The sequence below is a fragment of the Dromaius novaehollandiae genome, chromosome 1, assembly GCF_036370855.1.
Source record: "Dromaius novaehollandiae isolate bDroNov1 chromosome 1, bDroNov1.hap1, whole genome shotgun sequence".
In the NCBI taxonomy this organism is placed as follows: domain Eukaryota; kingdom Metazoa; phylum Chordata; class Aves; order Casuariiformes; family Dromaiidae; genus Dromaius; species Dromaius novaehollandiae.
In genome coordinates, this window is record NC_088098.1 from 74,974,746 (window position 1) to 74,993,005 (window position 18,260).

Sequence of the window (18,260 nt, forward strand, 5' to 3'; positions counted from 1 at the left end):
CCGCCCGCCTCGTGCCGACAGCCACGCGGCCTCACGCGATTGGCCAGCGGAAGCGCGCGCGCGCGGAGGAAGGGGGCGGGGCTGCCGTTCCCATAGCGACCCGTGTGTTGTGGTGCGCTTGGGTGACCGTTAGTGCTTGCGCTGTGCTCCGGCTGTTGCGCTCACGGCTCCTCTCGGCGCCATGCGCAAGCTGGGGCTGCAGCGAGACCTGCAGGAGGCGGCCGCCCTGGAACGGCGGCGGCAGCGGGAGCTGCAGCGGCAGAGCCGCATTTTCAACGTCCGCGCCCGGACCATTGGGGTGAGGGCGCCGTCGGAGCCCCTCTCTGGGCCGCGGCGGAGCGAGGAGGCGGCAGCGGCGGTGGTGCCGCCGCCGCCCTGCTCCGACGTGCCCCGAGGAGACCAGTTCAAATCGGGGGCCGCCCGGAGCAGCGGCCGGGGACCGGGGGGGCGGCCGGGCCCGGCTTCTAGGGGAGAATGGGCCCTGCGACGGGCCGCGGTCAGCAGGCGGCCCCTTGGCGCCGCCTCAGTGCCTGCTGGCAGGCATAGTGCCAGGCTGGAGGGGGAGACGCGAAGAAACCCCCCAGCGCGGTTTTGAGAGGAGTGGTGCACTTTTAAAAGGTCGCTGGTGAAAGTGTGTTGATATTCTCTAGGCATCATCAGGAGGGTTTTTTTGGTGGTTATCACGGATGTGCGGCTTTGTGTGTGTGCGTAAGGGGGATTTGGTCAGGCTCACTGCTGTGGGGCTCAAGGGTAAGATTTGATTTCTCCTTAAAAGGAGAAAAACATCAAGCCCTGTGTTTCAGCATATGTGTAGGAGTTAACTTCGTGCAGTATGTTTTACTTTGCGGTAAGCCAGAAGCCTGCAGAGTCAGCAAACACAATGAAGAGTAAAACAATAAATGATTTTTATCACTCTCTTGTGCTGAAACATCTTTCAGCTGTTTGATTCTCACTAGAAGGTAGGAAGGATCACTGCTGTGAGAGACCTGTTCCTGGAAGGGGTCCTGCAACTGCTCCCTATTTTGTATCAGGCAAAACATGACAGACTCAATCAGGCCACTTTTAAGAATATAGAACTGATGTGTCTGATTTTGCCCAGAGTAGATGTCAGAATGTGAATGCCATCCAGTCTGCAAAGATCTGTGGCGCTGATAACTTCAGTTCAGTGGTTACTGTCCTCAGTCATCTACACCTTTGTAACCTGAACGTTGGGAAACTAAGTTGCAGTACAGCTATTTCAATTCTGGATGTGAAAGTCTGTGTAAGGATTTAGAACAGTTCAATTAATTTTCCTATAAGATGTCTTAAGGCCCAAGTTAAGAATGAGGAGGGCTGTGACATGAAGTAAAGTTGTAAAGTTTTGGTTGTAAAGTGTTTTGAGTGCTCTATGCTGATGTACACATCATGTATAAACGTGGTATTAATTAGTGTTACTGTATGCATGAACAGTTACAAGTAGGACTAAATTTAGAATTTGTGAAGATAAGTCTAATCTGTTGACTTCATTGGACTGGTAGGTTTGCAACAGATGTCAGTTTGATCCATCTGGTAGTAGGTATTGCAACATATCTCAGTATGCCAGTGGAAGGATATCTTTAACCTCATGTGCAACAGAGCCTTGGATTTATTCCTGTGACTTAGGCAACAGTCATCTTAGTTGCATAGCAAAGTATCAGTTCCTGCTTAACGAACTGGACAGGTTATCTACCTGATATAGCATCCTGACACGTGATAGCTAACAGTACACTTAAATGGAAGGAGGTAATAACCTCTTTTAATGGGTGTGGGATGGGTAGAGTAAGGCAGTTCAGCTTTATCATCAGGAAGCACAGTTTGTCTGTAAGGTACCTTTCCTAGAGGCTTAAAAATTAAGTGTAAAATATAAACTCTGTACTTTATCGAGCAATAGTGATTTACACCATCTGAAAATCATTCCCAAATACTTTTGTAGAAGTAGCTTATCAGTCAGGTTTTGATGGATCCATTTACATGAGACAAACATCTAAAAAGAAGGAGAGTCCATTGGAGGAATTTTATAAATATTTTGATTAAAATCATTAAATATACTGTATTCTTCCACTGAGCAGTGACTGCTGACAGAAGGGGCTATCTCGTGCTTTGAAATTAAGTGAAGCCCAAAGAACAGGGAGTCAACAAATCAATACAAAGATATAGTATATCTGTATTTCAGATGTGCTTTTAGAGTCTGCCTTCTCTTCTGCTTTTGTTGGGGGAGAGAGGTTGCTTTTGGTTTTAGTTTTCTGTTTCCAGTTTAGCTGAGTGCTTGTCACTGCCACAGCTCAAAAATCATGTGTTAGAAAAGCACCACAGATTCTGCAGTGGAGACTGAATAATATAAAAACATGGAAGTAGTATACTGCCTGGAAAGCCGATTGGGAACTGAGAGGCTTTATTCTTTTCTTGACTGTTTACATTGACTACTGTATGTGTTTCCTCATCTGAGAAATGGAAAAATAATCCAAGATTTAGCTCTCTTCATTTACAGACGTAAGAATTTATTCTCACAAAAATCAGTGATTTCCCAGAAGAGTTCAGATGGCTAGTCCAAATGAAAATGAAAAATGACTCTCCATTTATATATGAATTATTATACATAAAGACAAGTAGATTAGTAATCAGTCAGCTGCTTTAAATGTTCATAGTAAGGAATTCATCATTTTAATGCCGTTAGCATCTCTCATTCAGTCTTAAAATCACTAATGTCTCACCTATTCTTAGGCAAGGTATGGTCGAGCTATGGTATAGCTTTGTGTGGCTATGAATGGTCCTTTTATGGATGCATTCCCATCTACTGAAAGCTGGGATGGATGAGAATAGGAGAGAGCTGATAATCTAACTCTGAATTTGTATACATTAGTCAGTGTATTTACTTGCCTATATTAGTCCCAGAATCTACTAATGGAGATGTTTAAAAAAAAAAAAAAAATTCTCTTAATACCATTTCCCATAATTCTGTTGAGAGCTTAGTTTCTTGAATGGGACCTCTAAATGAGTTAATATTTAATATCCACTATAGCATTGGTTTTGGACTTTATGCAGTACAGTGGTATACTATAGGATTCTTCATGGTTTTACCCTTGCCTGCAGTTTACAGATTTACCTCTTGACCTGATTGGTATAGTCAGTAGTCCATTACAGCATTAGAACTTGATCTGAATAGGGAATAACCATTTTTAGCCAAGGACTATCAAAATATTTTATCAAGCTGTTGAAGAATTATCCTTTTTCGTAAATTTTTTTGAAGACATTAAGTGACTTGGCCAGTAAAAAAAAAAATAGAAATAAAGTCCTGATTTCTGCATCTATGTTTGCTTCCTTCTGTTGACAAACACAGGGTTCAAGTCTTCTGCATGCATGTAGGGGTATAATATCGTTTGATATGCCTTAGGGTATTCTGCCTTGCTGAACTGCCCCTCTCCAAGGATGTGAATATGCTGTACTATATCTGCCAGCTTGTTGCAGATATCTGCATGCACCTTAAATGGCACCCAACACTGTGTTTTGGCAACTGAATCAAGCGCTCTGTGTCTTTCAGAGATAAGGCTGGAAAATTTCTTTCTATACTGCCCTATTTTTTCAATACACATTTAGTGAACCAACTTTTTTTTCAAATTTGCACTATTATAACTTACTGTGATCTTGATGGTCTAAAACCTCAACTGCTTGATAAATGGAAGCAGAAAAACAAGAAACTAAGCAGAAATGCCAGATATAATGGGGAAAATGTATTCTGTGTAATGTAACTGAAAATATATGTACTGTAGCTCTATATATATCATGTAAATGTATCTTGTTCTGATTTGGCCCAGAAATATACCACTCATAATTAAAATGAGGTGAGCAAACAAAAATACTGGGTTTTTTGGATTTTATCTTGTATGTTATTTACATTCAACAGTGATACGTATGTACTGTGTTGGTAGTGGCTTTACATCTGTCTCACAAAACTATAAATCAATGTAGTTTGGCAATGCCTGTTTTTAATACTTCGAACATAGCATCTCTTACAGAGCTTCTTTTTTTTGTTTTAATAGGTTGATAAAGATGCTTTGGATACCCAGATCAAGGAAAGGAAAATTCAAGAAGCAACTGAAAAAGCAAAAAATGAAAAACTTGGTATTTTTGAAAACAATGTTAAATTTCTATTTACAGTTTATATATAAACACTTTTACCATGTTTCTTTCTCTCCCCCCCCGCAATGTCTTTCAAACTACCATATTTATTTCCAAATGGAGTTTATCTCCTTGAATCTTGCCATATATATAATAGCACAATTGTAGGCTTTTCTCTAAATTGGGACATACAAGCTGAATCCTATTATATTTAGTCCTACTTATGTTAATATATTTGTATTGATGCGGTATCTGTTTTCTTCTGACCTGTCTGAGGTACAGGCTCGCATCACTGGGTTTATATTGCCATGATTAAAGTGATAGATGTTTCCTAACAGAAAGGCCAGAGTTTTCACAGTGTTGTCTCTTAATAAATGCTGATAAATAGCATTCTTTTAGAGACCTGAAGATATGGATTTAAAAAAAAATAATAATACTGTTCTTTTTAGAATACTGACAAAATTGTTTAATTGCTTTCTTGCTGAATTAGGCTGTGTTCTGGCTGGCTGTTCCTCAGTGACGTCTTCTCTATAGATTGTTTTTGCTAGAAGCATGAGTCATGTACAGCATGGCTGTGAGTAGGAGCTGTTGCTGAGTCAGAGCACATACCCATACAAATATTTCAGCCACGTCCCCTGGCCTTGAAACCCCGTGAGGCCCCCTGTGGTTGGAACACTCTTCTGTGGGATCATTTATAAGGGGCCCACAGACTAAGCTCTCTGTGGGTTTCAAGACGGCTTGAATGTAGCTGCCAGCTTCCATGTCAAGCTCCTGCTGCTGCTTGTCATTTTCCTGGCAGATACACTGGCAGAATACCTGCCAGAATCTGACTCTTAGGAAACTGCCAGAAGCAATGTGTAATCTGGCAAAGAAAATAAAATTTCTTGTAAGTTATATTTAAATGGCTAGATTATATACTTTCTTTACTAAATCAATTACAACATTTTGATTAAATGGGGAAGAGATATTAAGCTCTTCCAAAACCTCTGTTAACTAATTTTTATTTTTAGAAAGGAAAAAAATGATTGAAACTATGAAACAATTATCTATATCCCTTCCATTTGAGAGCCCTATATTTTTATTTCTTAATAGACAACTTCATGCATTTCAGTCACGATTTTAGGTCAAGAGTAGATGCAAAGACATACAGTATGTAGTGTTCATGTATTTCAGCAAGTTTTTTTAATGAAACCTCATAATTCTAGAAATTTGTATTCACAGTCTCTGTTTCACACGTGCACATTTCAGTGTATTGTAGCAAGATAATTGATTTCAAAAAAAAATTATAGTTGAATATAACTAACATTAGAGTGTATATCAGATTTGTTCTTATAGATCAAATATTTTCCTAAGGTCTACAAGTTTGAAGATTTATATTCTATTTACTTCTCTTAAAACTTGATTTATTTTTTTTTCATCTTACATGATACAGGGGCACTTCTGAGATCTGTAGTTTCACTCTGTCCATAAATTTTTCTCTAGCCAGTGAGATGAAGCAAAACGACAAGATCATGTGTATGTTAGAAGAACGACAAAAAAATGATATCAGAAATATAAATATGGCTATTGGTGAATTTCGGAAGAATTTTCAGAAGCCAGAAACGAGACGTGAATTTGACTTGTCTGATCCCCAAGCCCTAAAGAAGGACACTCCTGCTCGACTTTCAGACAGTGATCCTCGATGTACTGTATCTGGCTTGCAGAAGTTTATGGGTGAAGATTTAAACTATGCTCAGAGGATGATATTTCAAAAGGAGCAATTAAGGGAATGGTCTCTTCAGCAACAGAGGGACTGGAAGAATACATTAGCTGATAAAAAATTTTCAGGTAACAAAAGAAGACACAAGGATTTATTTTTTATCTGCTGTTTTGAAATTCTGGTGTATCTGACAAAGCTATGGTGTAGTCTAATGCATCAGATTCTGCATAGCAATATTTTAGTATATTCAGTATTGCAGCTTTTAGAAATACTGCAGCAGTTTTTACATTATAACCTTGAATATAGTCAATATCTCAGTTAAGATACCTGTATTTAATAACATGTGATGACTGTATTATTACCTGCACTTCACTCTTGTTATACAGCTCAAATGAAGAGTCAGGACATCTTGAAAAAACATCTATATTTTGCATGTTAGAGGGTTTATGTCATCAGGCCAAGTTGTCCAATTTCCAGTATTCTAGAGCAGACAAAGTAATTCTGATGAATCTTTTTTTTAAGTTTCTATCATGAAAAAGTATTTTTTTACAATGCTTAACATACATTTTTGTCTTTTGTCCAAGTGTTAAAACAAGATGGGTTACATAATAAACTGATTTCTTGAGTCATCTGGAATTCCAAAATCTAAGATGTGGGAATAGTTATGTAATTCAGTTCAGTATTTGTAGCTTCTCAGTTAGTAATTTTTTTTTTTTTAATAGTGGCATGTACATACAGCACATCATGTCCATGAATATTAACTGTATTTCATTTTAATCTGATTTAGATGATCTTTATGACAAGAATAGGATTGAACTTGACCAAAAGGCTATGGAACTACAAAGAGCAGATGAAGAAACAAGACGTGCTGTTTGTGCAGCTATTAAAGATTTTAATAGAGCCCAGGTAAATTCCGATTTTTTTTTTTTTTTTTTTTTTTAAAGGAAAGAGGAAAAATAGAAAATAAGATGAACAATGAGTAAACATGCAATGAATAATGATAATGTGGGAAAGGTTTCTTAGCAGCTGAGTTCCAAGCTTCTTTCAGTAATCAGAAAATACGATTTGTTCACTTCTTTATCTTCTACCAGAATCTAGTTATCCTCTGCCAGATTCTCAGTCCTAGACTTTAGCTTGCTGACTAAAAGGCAGTCAGAACTCCCCAAGCTCTCAAAGACTTCTGGTACAAATTCGGGTAGAGCAGAAGCTGCCCAAGCTTCTTTCTGGTTTTATATCTATCATCTGATGAACTTAGCACTTTGTGTCTGCTTGCTTATCTTTTTGCCTGTGTGGAAATACTACTATCAGTAACTTTGTCTTCATTGCTTACCTTAATGCCCCAACACCACCATTTTTGGTGTTTCAACTGCTTCCTTGGTGTTTGTTTTCATTGTTTGTCAAAAGTGCTTTGGAACTTAGAGAATAGGCTCATGTCATGTTTTAGTATTTGCCTTAGGCTCTGGTACTTTGTCTTACTGCTATGGTACGCTTCCCCCCCCCCCCCCCCCCCCCCCCCCCCCCCCCGGTTCAGCTCTTTTGTTGTTTAGCATTGGTCTATATTTGCAGAATATTTTTTCTTCAGTAACTAAGGCGAAAACTAAAATGGCTCTCACTAGGTTTTTCAAGTGGAATTATGCTGGTTGAGAGCCTCTAAGGAATTGTCAACATGCAGGTTTAAGCTTGTTTAAAGAATATCTTCTTCAACTGGAGTACAGGAGAAGTTACAAGGGCTATGCGGACACTTTTAGTTTGGTTGAACTATATGGCTTGAATTAGCTTTAAGTCTGTTCAGTTACATCAAAACAAGCCAAACTTAAATTGCCTATGTAAATTACGGTATCTTTTGGTTTAAATGTATAGGTGAAAGTCTTTATGTAAATGTTGCTCAAGCCCTTAGAGGCACATCAGGTATGTAGTTTTGCCTATGGCTAGCCCAAGCTAATTGAAAAGGGTTTTACTGCTTGAAGTCATGGCTACTGAACAGTGTTTTATGTGAGTATCTACCAAAGTAACTGAAGTGGGTGGTGCACTTAGGAAAACAGTAGTATCCCAATTATTGTTATACTAGTTGATTCCAGGCAAAAGTTCCTGACTTTGTGGCAGTCTTTTTTGTTTTGTTTAATGCTTGGGCATGTACATTTACATACTTATGTACATGTTAAATATACACAGACCTTTTTTTAAATTACCTTTTTTAAATACACAAGACCTTTTTTTTTTCTTTGTTTTTCCTAACATAAGGACATAATAGTGGAGACTGCCCCAGTTTCCTTTTAGTTAACTCTTACTGTCCCTTGTTATGTTGTAAAGGTTGGAGTTGCATCTTGAAGCTCTTTTTTTCTTTCATTCTTAGGTAGGTAGTTTACTGAGCTGTTGGACCATGATACCATCTTCAGTGTTGACCTTTATTTCTGAATGCTTGAGAAGTTCTCTTCCTTTTCTCTGAGATGATGTGGTAGCGTGGTGTTGCTTTTCTTTATTACATGTGGAAACTAGAGAGTTCCACGCTGCCAGGCCTCTCAGTGATGCTTTGTTTAAAAGAAGGCTGTGTTACAGGGGGATTTTCTATACACTGATCATTTTCTCAGGAGAAGAAAGTAGGGTATTCAGCCTGGAAATGAACTTCACAGAAGAAATCTCTGTATCTGACCTTGAACATCTAGAACAGGAGTCTCCAGCAGTTTCAGTGTTTTTAGTAGCCACTTTGAACACCTTAACTTCTTGAGGGTGCAGTGTCACATTGCATTTAATAACTACCTGTTAGCAATTGCCAAAAGATGAAGTTCTTTTTCTGTTCTCTAAGTTTCATTTGTTTCTGCTCTCTCTTGCATTGAATCTAATGATCACGAGCCTTTACGATATGTTTGATTATTTTTCATACCCAACAGAAAATTTACTTAGGTCTATGGAATGAATGACTGCTAGATCTGACTCAAAGGAGAGACGGCACAGTCTGAGGTGGCAGTAAAAGAAGGAAGAAAGCAAAATCAAAATCATTGTTTCTAAGGCAAACCTCAGTTTACCCAGTTTGAGTAAATTTTGGATCAAGTATAGTATGAGAACGCATCCTGAGAAAGGAAGAAAATAGAAGTTGGCTTTGGATCAGTCATTGTCTCCGTGGCCATCATCTGTAGTCCTTAAGGTTGCTAGTATCTTTAGGGGATTTAAAAAAAAAAAAACAAAAAAAAAAAAAACTGAATATAAGCAGTGAATCCTACCAACTGACTGAAAATGTATGTCCATTCAGGAGAGCTTGCCTTCATTAGAGGATTTGATATTGCCACTCCCTGTGACAGTGGTTTGATTCCTAATGGTGTTCTCTATTCTTCTGGAATTAATGAGCATGACAATGAACTGATATGTTTGATGCCATCTTTCCTAGTAGTGAAGGATTTTAAGTGTGTATGGGGGTTGGAAAATTAATGCTGTCTTTCCTCTCAGATATTCTCTCATCCAAGGATGTGTTAGCCAGGAAGAGAAGTATTGCTTTTGTCCCTGTTATAACAGAGAGTTTTGACTACTAGCTTAAACTACCAGTTATTCCTAACAACATCATTCTTTCCTGCATGAGTAGTAATGTTTTTAATTTGGAAAGCCAGGTAACAGAAATGAAGGGTACCCTGAGTGCTGACTAGAGTTTTTAACTACTTTTTGACATACACTTGTGATTCTGCAGCAGGATCTTAGTTTCAGATACAGATTCCTTTCTAAAGATAGTTAACACTTGAGACTCTCCAATTTAACATTAAAGTGATAGATACACCAATTTTGGTTTCTGAAATTGGAAAAACAGTCGTCTTGCTTTATATAGTACAGGACTTGAATCCTTTCCAAGACACTTTGGAGACTATGCTGAGGAAATGAGAGGATGTGATTACTGAGGATCTCTAATTTAATCACCTCATATTTATAGACTTCCTACAATCTTGCAGACCTCACATAATCAGAACTTATTCCCAGACATACTACAAGAGCTTGGTAGCTTTCCTGAGAATGTTATCACAGGCATTTGCAGGGTAGGATGGTGTTATTCCCTCAACATTATGCCATCGTTAACACATCCAGATCATTAGCTACTTTGGAGAAATATTTTTTTTCAGCCTTTGAGTAACTTATGAAATTTGTCTTAACTTTGGAGTGCTCTTTCACCTAAATATAGAAGAAGAATGGTAACTGTCTGTTATTATCATTCTTCGAAGTGTGTTGCACAAGTGTCTTTTTCATCACTTGCATCATATTCCTGATACTCTGCATCTAGAATCATCAGTATTTCAGCATTTTTACCACATTTTCAGGCATGAGGAAACTCAGTGCACAAACTCATCTTTAACAGAGTTTGTTAACCAGAAATTTTTAGCTTGAGTGTGTTGAGGTATCTGCATAATACAGCCAGTGGAATTGTATTGATTGTGCAGATGAATAATATTTCTTTCACAAGTTTCTATGACCAGACTGACCTGCCTAGGGTCCTTTGTGAGCCTTGTAGCTTAGTCATAGTGCCTTCAGAAGCTGTGGTGCATTCCTTTAGCCCTGTATTGGTGGCAGTTAGTTCCTCACACATTCAGAACTTGGCGTTATTTTCAGCATGTGAAGTTCTGGCCTTGTAATACTGCTACCTGCTTTCTTCTTTTGCTTTATGACTTGTCAATCAATAGCAAAAGGAAGCATTTGGTACTAGGGAAGATTAAAGTCAATGTAGATAAAAATAAATACATTTCTGCATTTGCTTTTTCTGTGCTGCACTGATGAATCATGTTTTTATTAGGGATTTGGTTTGGAAAGTGCATCAGATTTCGTCTGTGTTTAATATCTTTCTTTTGTGTAGTCATTTATCATTATTTAGTAGGGCTACGTACATGGCTATACAGCTATATGGAGCTGGGGGTTTCCTCAAGTAAGGTTCCTAAACAGCTCAGAGAACTTCAGGCTCATCTTCTTACTGAGAATGTTAGAACTACAAACTCTAAATGTCTATTGTGCATCTGCTGCTAGATCACTGTAAAGTAACCTTTAAAATAAAAAGTACACATTTTAAGCTTCAATAATTCTTCATCATAGTCTAGTAATTATAAAATCCAAGGTTCATCCAAAATGACTTTCTGTAAAATATAATTTACTTTAGGGCATTTCCAGAACTAAAATACTTGCTCAATTATTACTAAGCTAAAAGCACAGATGTAGATACTCTGGTTCATTTTCCAAAAAGATCAAAAGATTGAAAATCTCTGGGGTTTTGGGTGTCCGTGTTGTCTTTCCCTCCACCTTGTTCCCCACCCTCCACTTGTAATCTGTTCATTCCTCTAATAAATTGTTATTGACTTGCATAGGAAAAAAGAAAACTTCAGGGAAATGCATTCTGGGAAAAAAAAATGCTTTAAATTTCTAGTAAAAACTGATTCATTTGACTTTAGTGAGATTAAATGGTTACCTTTTGTTTTCAAAGGATTATTCCATGTTATGATAGCAGGGCAGATAACTGCTGGATCTGAAGTTGATGTTTTGCCACTTAAAATGTAATTTGCTTGATTTATTTTCATTTCTCTAAAAGCAGAGATTTCTTTTCTTATTCCACAGTAGAGTGTACAGTCTTATTAAACAGCTGATAAGTATTCTTAAAAAGAGGGTTTTTTTCATCATCTAAGTTAAACTGTAGCTCAGACCGTTTATCACTTGAACTCAAAAAATGAGTTATTGAGACATTTATTAGTTTGTTTGCATTCCAGCCACTCATGTTATTTTGATAGAAACCACCATGTCTAAGCTGTTTTCAGCTGTGGAGTTTATTAATCTAGGATATGGTACGTATTTGTTATTTCTTCTCTTGGACCTCTGATAGGTCGTTGTCCATGTTTGACCAAAGAAAATAAATGTCACTCTTTGATAGTTTACAGGCCTGATGCTTGGGAGAACTGCTATCATTCAAATTCAAAATCCGTAAATACAAACCTAGAGATGAACCCAAGTGTGCAGTCTCCTCCGGTGGTATGGATCGCTGTGCTTGCTGAGTTAGGATTTTTCATCTGGATAACATTTGCAAAGCAGCGAGTTCCTGTACTTGTGTCTAGATAGTCTGTCATTCTCACAGTTGCTTATATTTTCTAATTATTCTGCCTACTCATTTTCCCCTTAACTCTATGCCACAGAAGATTCTCTCAGCTTCTGTGACTTTATGCATAACACTTTGAATCTTCTTTGTCCTCTTCCATCTTTTAAATGTGTGTGCACCAGCTACTGTACTACTACTCAGCAAGAAAACTACAGAGTTATTCTACTTGGCTTGAGAATATTCACTTTGGAAGCTAATGATTTTAACTGGAGTATGAGACAGTCTTGGAGAAACTGCAGAGGTGTAGGAATTCACTGGTCTGCTGCAGTTCAAATACAATTGTGAAAAGACAGGTCTGGCAACCTCTGTGCCCTAGCAAGAAAGAGATTACCTGACTACCGACCAGATGGAACCCAGCCTTGTGCATTGTTCCATACGGTTTTGTTTGCACGTTACAGAACTGGGAAAGATTAGGAGTGGATAATGCATAACATTGTTGTTCTACTTAGATTAGTTTACTTAGTCCAGTTCTTCTGTGGAAGGTAATTTCTTTAAAGTAAAATCATACTTTCTATCTGGAATTTAGTAAGAAGAAAATTTCTTTTGAATAAGGAATTATGATCTTACTGTGAGCATTAGCAACAGTGATTTGCACAGGAAATGCATATTATGTGAATATATCTGTTGTATTAAAAATAACAATTTTATTCAAGGTTGCATTATGCATGGGCAAAAGGAATGGATTTAATGTTGTATGTTCAGGTGAAATTAATTTTTATGTAATTCTGGCTTTTCTTACAAAATAAAGTTATTTCCCCAAATTACTGGCTTTCTGTGGTATGACAACATTAAAGAAATAAATCCTGTTAAATTTTTCAGCCTTCTTAAACCACAAGACCATGACCATAGTAATCATATGTGCTGTTGTTGACAACTGTATGCAAGTTGGCAAGAAGTGTATTATGTTGTGCTAACTTTTCTTCCATTTTTTTAGTTAGTATTTTCTCTTAGACACACTATCACTTCTCTCCTTTCCACTGTCTTTTAGGCTGCTGAACTAGCTAAGAGAAAAAAGCTAGAAAAGTCTCAAACAATGAAAGATGACATGGCTGAAATTTCCAACCTCCTTCAAGGAGACTTACTCTCTGAAAACCCAGAACAAGCAGCTAGTTCCTTTGGTAGACATCGTGTGATGACAGATCGATGGAAGGGAATGGATCAGGATCAACTGATGGCAATCCGTTACTCTCAACAGCAACAACTTCTGAAGAAACTGGTATTTAAGCTTGTGTGCATATTTTGTATTCCTGGTTTTAATAATATTATAGGCATATTTGTAGAAGAACATTTTTAAAATTGTCCTGCATATCCCACTTCAAGACTGTTTTCTGTTGTTCTTTACTTTGCTCAAACTTTAATCCTTTGGAGGTAAAGCAGTGTGTCCCCAAGAGATGGGATATGTCAGGGAGCAGCAGGAGCACTGAGGTTAGGCTGGGAGGGGGGTTGCCCTGAAGCCAAGGGCCAAGAGGACCAGGACCTAGGGGAGTCTTGAGGCATGGCCTGTGGTCACTCGGCTCCAGGGGAGCCAGGGAGCAGGGTCCTGCACAGCCCAGTGGCCAGGTTTCATGGTGCTTGGGTTGGCTTGAGATGGTGTGAGCTACCTCTGAGGGAGGAACAGGAGTGGGCTGCCCCATAGGGTAAGGGGAACCAGGGACTGAGGGTGACAGCAAGGCAGGCTGGGGCAGTGCCCTCACCGATGAGGGGGCCCACCTGCAGTACCTGAGCAAGACAAGTAGAACAGGTGTGGTGATGCTGACTAGGTTCAGCTAAGAGACCAGATGGGCAGGCAAGTCCATAATGATGAGACAGGTCTGAGGTCAAGCTGGGAAGTTAAGTCTGCAAGGGTCAGGGTCCAGATCAATGGGGTACATGATCAAACATAGGCATGGCTGCGACGTAGTTCAGGTTGAGACCGAGGGCAAGAGGCTCAAATTAAAAACAGCCCCTGAACAAAGGAAAGTGATCTCCAGGTGAGGCTCTTGAATGTGTATCTTTTAAGACCTGATAGCAGCACTATTAAAATAGGCCCAGAGCTCAGGCAGCCTGGAGAGGGAGGAGTGCATTCTAGGCCTTGACATAAAATTTCAGTAATAATGATTCAGATATCTCCAAGAACAAGAAGAGGTAGAAGAACTTTTCTTTCACAGCGTTCATATTTCTCAAAGAAGTTGACCCCATTCCTTTTCATTCCTCTTCCTCCATGTTATCACCAGTGTGTTTTGGAGAGCAAACGTGCTATTTAGTGGTGAGGTGACCTTCATGTCAGGCATATGCCTTTGCCTTTTTCACAAAAATCTATTTGGATAGGGCAAGCTATTAATGCTGATGAGGGATTTCAGTTGATTAGTATTTATCAGTCTTTAAAAATACTACTCATACTGCATTTTTCACGCTCTTGAGTGTTCCTGAATACAATGAAATTTCCTTTCTGCCATCCCCCACAAGTATGAAACATGTTCTGGGATGGAAAAAATAGATGTTATCAGTAATTGCTGCTCTAAAGGTGGTTAGAGGCAGACAGTAGAAATGAAGAACTCTACCCTTTGTATGCTCTCATGAGTGTACAGGCTTAAGCATTGTGATGTAGGAAGCTACTTACCTCGTTCACTCATCTGATGTTGGTGGCTTAGCTGTTACACTGACTTGACCGTGTTACAAGGCATGTTGGTGGGAAACAAATGCTCCTGCTAACTTCTGAACTCAAGATGTTTCAAATCCTGCTACTGAGGTTTAAAAAAAAAATCTATCTTGCCTGTCTGGGTTATTAGTGAGAACTGTTATGTCCAAGAGAGAGAGTAATCTGATTAGCTCTCTGACAGTACCTTACTTCTGCCAGGTAGCTGATCCTAAATTTCTTACTTTGTGCAGAGGTAGGAGTCTGTCTTGGTTCCTGGTAAAGGGTAGCTTCCTAATCTATAGCATCTCACCTCTGCTGAATGCATGGGCTCCTACCTGGTTTGAAAATGTGTACTTTTTCTACCTATTTCAAATGCTACCCCTAGTGTTCAGTAAAGGTAAGCAAGTGGTGTGGATGAATTTACCAATAAGACTTTTTGACTGTTTTGGCTTTGAACAAAGAGAAAATGAAGCATTTCTTTAATTCCTATAGAGACTAAAAGAGGAAGAACACCAAAGAAATGCTGAGTGGGACAGGCAACGTATACAGGCTGCCAGAGCAGAGTTGCTTTTAGAGCGACATCAACAACGACAGAATCAAGAATGCCGCCGAGCTCTAGATAGCATAAATGCAGTGCTATCCCAGGAGCAGAAATCAAAGTAAGTACAGAAAGAGAACTTTCTTCTTTTTGAAACTCTTGGCTGTTGACGCAATAGTTCAGCTTTCAGAGAACTTACTTGTAATAAGTTTAAGCTTTTTTAAAAAACAGTTGCACTGAAGTGTGTGTTTTTCAGTACTATTAAAAAGATATATCTTCATAGAGTAGGTTATGATTGTTCTTAACATACAGATAGGGAATAGTAGGTGAACTACTTCAATGTACTCCATTGAGAACAGATTATTAAGTTTATGTAGATTGAGAATAAACACTATTAAATGCACAGCAAATTATATTATCAGGTATAGAATGGTAAACATTTGTTTGTTTTACCTTAGTTTTATGGAACAAAAAAGGATGAGTATCTATTGACCTCAGTATAATTTCCAGTATGTAATGACTCAAGGTTGAGTTAATGGCACAAACAGAGCTTTTCCATAGCGTATGGCAAAACTAGATGGTTCTTTAGTTCACCGCTGGATGGGTCTTGGTGGATAGGTCTTCCCTGCTCGGATGAGAAAGGGCAAAGTTAAAGTGTTAAAGGGGTGGGGCGAATCAGACTAAGCGATTCAGTGTTCCAGCCATCCAGTCTTTGATTTCTCCACCCCCACCACCCATGTATCCCCCGTACATTTTGCAAAAGAATTTCCAATACCTGATGCTTTCCTATTCTAAAAGCAAAAGTTCTGAATTATGCTACTTTATTTTTTCTTTGTGAGATTCTGGAAGGCTATTTTAGGAAGAAAAAAAGAGTTACTATGCTATATTGAGACATAGTGTACATCTTGGAGATATCATTATATTCCATTTCTAATAATTCTGAATGTTTATGAGTATTTATGCATTACATCTTCTTTAGGTTTTTCAAATAAACTTTATTATAATGTGAAAGTTAAAACACTTACTAACTGCATTTTTCATTTATTGCTAGGAACATGTATCTTAAAGAAGAAGCATATTCAAATTTTCCAACAGCCCAGTATTACGCACAGTTTAATACAACCAGCCGATGATATTCTAGATGCATCATTCTGAAATATATACAAGTATGCAGAAATATTAAAATTCTTAATTTAGCAGCCCAATGTCTTTTGTGTGTGTCTGTGTGTATGGTTTTGTTTGTTTTTGTTTGTTTTTTGTTCCCCACCCTGTTCAAACAGTGCACTCAAACTAGATGATTGTCTGTTAGGGTGTGTTTATGCTAAGAAATGTTGGAATCATTTATAAACATGATTGTTTTTACCAAAAAGTACTGGTAGATAGTAGGTTGTTTGGCCATTGTGTCTCAGGCTTAAGTGCAGTATTTATATTATACATGCCTTTAGAAATCAATTTCTGGAAGGAAATTAAATTTTAAAATATAATGCTGCTTGATGCTACCTTGGCCAGAGGGAATGTTACCTGACATAGATCACAGGTGACAGAACCTTGTGTTTTCTATATGAGAGAAGAAGGATGACCTAGGCATCAGGTTAAAAAATGAGCAGCCAGCAATAAAAGCAAGCAAAGATGAGGAAATAGACAAGCTGGCCAGATGTGTTCATTTTTTTTCGCTGAAAATTAGGAACAAGAAGAGAAGTTGTGGATAATTACTGAGGCAGTGATAGTATTAAGGCATGGTGCAGAAATGGAATGTGTGTTACAGTAAGTGCATACGTGGGGGGAACATATTCATGCATATGCCATCACTCACTGGAAATAATGGAGTAAATTTGAGGACAGTGTGCTTCTAGAGGAGAGTTTAGGGAGAATTTAAGACATGATGGAAGAAAGAAGAGAGCAGGTGTATGCCAGACAAGATGATGGAGGAAGATCTTGGTGCATGCAGCGTAATTCACAGAAGCTCTTTGCTTCCCATCATGGCTACAGAAGAGACTTACCAATGGAAGAACCAGTCAGGGGTATTTGTGAAATGGGGAAGTGAAACAGATGGAAGGAAAATATGGAGAAGCAAGGTAAGAAATGAACTCCATAATGGAGAAATGGATGATGGAGATATGTAGAAAATTAAATCCCAGAGGGAAAGAGAGAACATACAGAAGACTGGGAAAGGGATAGAAGACTTACTGATCTAAAACAGAAGAAAGACTGAAAGAGAGATGACCAGACATTCACATAAATACCTAAGACCTCTAAGAGATTATGAACCCTTAGTTAGGAATAGATAGGCCATTCATGAGAGTAGATCCAGAAATAAGTACTTGTAGTTTGTCACAATCTGGGGTATAAACTTGGGGTAAAAGCATGATGATGATATTGGCATGGAATCCATTGGTTGTTCTTGGTATCAGGATATGTAATAACCTCAAATTCTGTTGACATGGTTGAAGATGACTCCACAAAGCTAACTAGGAAAGACGTTTAAAGAAACTGAGGCTGAGGTAGACTCTAGTGAACTTTTCTGATCTTTGTGAAAATAATGAAGAATATGTGCTTCTCAAGATAGATATTATTAGGGTGGTTTGAGATGTTTGACTATGTGGAGGCATTCCTTGAAAGAGGACTCTGTTCAAATAGGTCTGTTTGCTTAGCCGAAGTAGTGGCCTGTGGGAGCAGGCTGAAATGACTAATTACAGTTTCTGACTAGGAAATAGCAAGAGAAGTTTGGGAAGGACACTCATGTTCATCTCTCCTGACTCTGGAGGGATTAAGAAAAATCAAGTAATGAGAATATGAAAATGGCTAAAGAAATGTCTCAGGACAGGATAACCTGTAGCAAGAAGAAATGTACCAATGTTAGTATACTAGTACAATCAGAACGAATTGCATATAGATAGAAACTAGGTAGAAAAGCAGTGTGGCTGGAAAATAGCTAAAGGATGTGCTAGTCAGGAAAGTTGGAAGATAAAGGTGAAAGAGTATCACACTGCACCTTTAATGATGAGATAGAATACAAAGAAGTAAGAAAGGGTGATAATCAAGAGATCCTGTTGTGATAGGATAGAACTGTTTATTTGTCAGGCTAGGATTCACACATGGAGAGATACCTTTGTAATATTACCAAGAACGGTATTAAATCAACCATATCAAGAGTGCATATGGTTGT

At 38.4% G+C, this 18,260-nt stretch overlaps 1 protein-coding gene across 2 annotated transcripts; it reads left to right on the plus strand.

Annotated features, from left to right (window-relative positions):
• Nucleotides 1–75: 75 nt before the first annotated feature.
• On the plus strand, nucleotides 76–16,293 carry RIBC2 (RIB43A domain with coiled-coils 2). 2 transcript variants are annotated; one of them, XM_026113989.2, is made up of 7 exons: nucleotides 76–298; nucleotides 4,056–4,137; nucleotides 5,617–5,961; nucleotides 6,621–6,739; nucleotides 12,928–13,155; nucleotides 15,049–15,215; nucleotides 16,146–16,293. In XM_026113989.2, the coding sequence occupies exons 1-7, from the start codon at nucleotides 182–184 to the stop codon at nucleotides 16,225–16,227; spliced, it is 1,140 nt and encodes a 379-aa protein (XP_025969774.2). In that variant the 5' UTR covers nucleotides 76–181; the 3' UTR covers nucleotides 16,228–16,293. The 2 variants fall into 2 exon arrangements, with proteins under 2 accessions (XP_025969774.2, XP_025969775.2); XM_026113990.2 differs by lacking the exon at nucleotides 76–298 and having other exon boundaries at nucleotides 4,060–4,137; nucleotides 5,567–5,961.
• Nucleotides 16,294–18,260: the final 1,967 nt, after the last annotated feature.

Bases quoted from the DNA above. Each gene is read 5' to 3' on its own strand.
- RIBC2 (XM_026113989.2), top strand. From the start codon at position 182: ATGCGCAAGCTGGGGCTGCAGCGAGACCTGCAGGAGGCGGCCGCCCTG. The intron at 4,138-5,616 runs GTATTTTTGAAA...ATTTTTCTCTAG, and splicing joins AGCAAAAAATGAAAAACTTG to CCAGTGAGATGAAGCAAAAC. The intron at 5,962-6,620 runs GTAACAAAAGAA...AATCTGATTTAG, and splicing joins AGCTGATAAAAAATTTTCAG to ATGATCTTTATGACAAGAAT.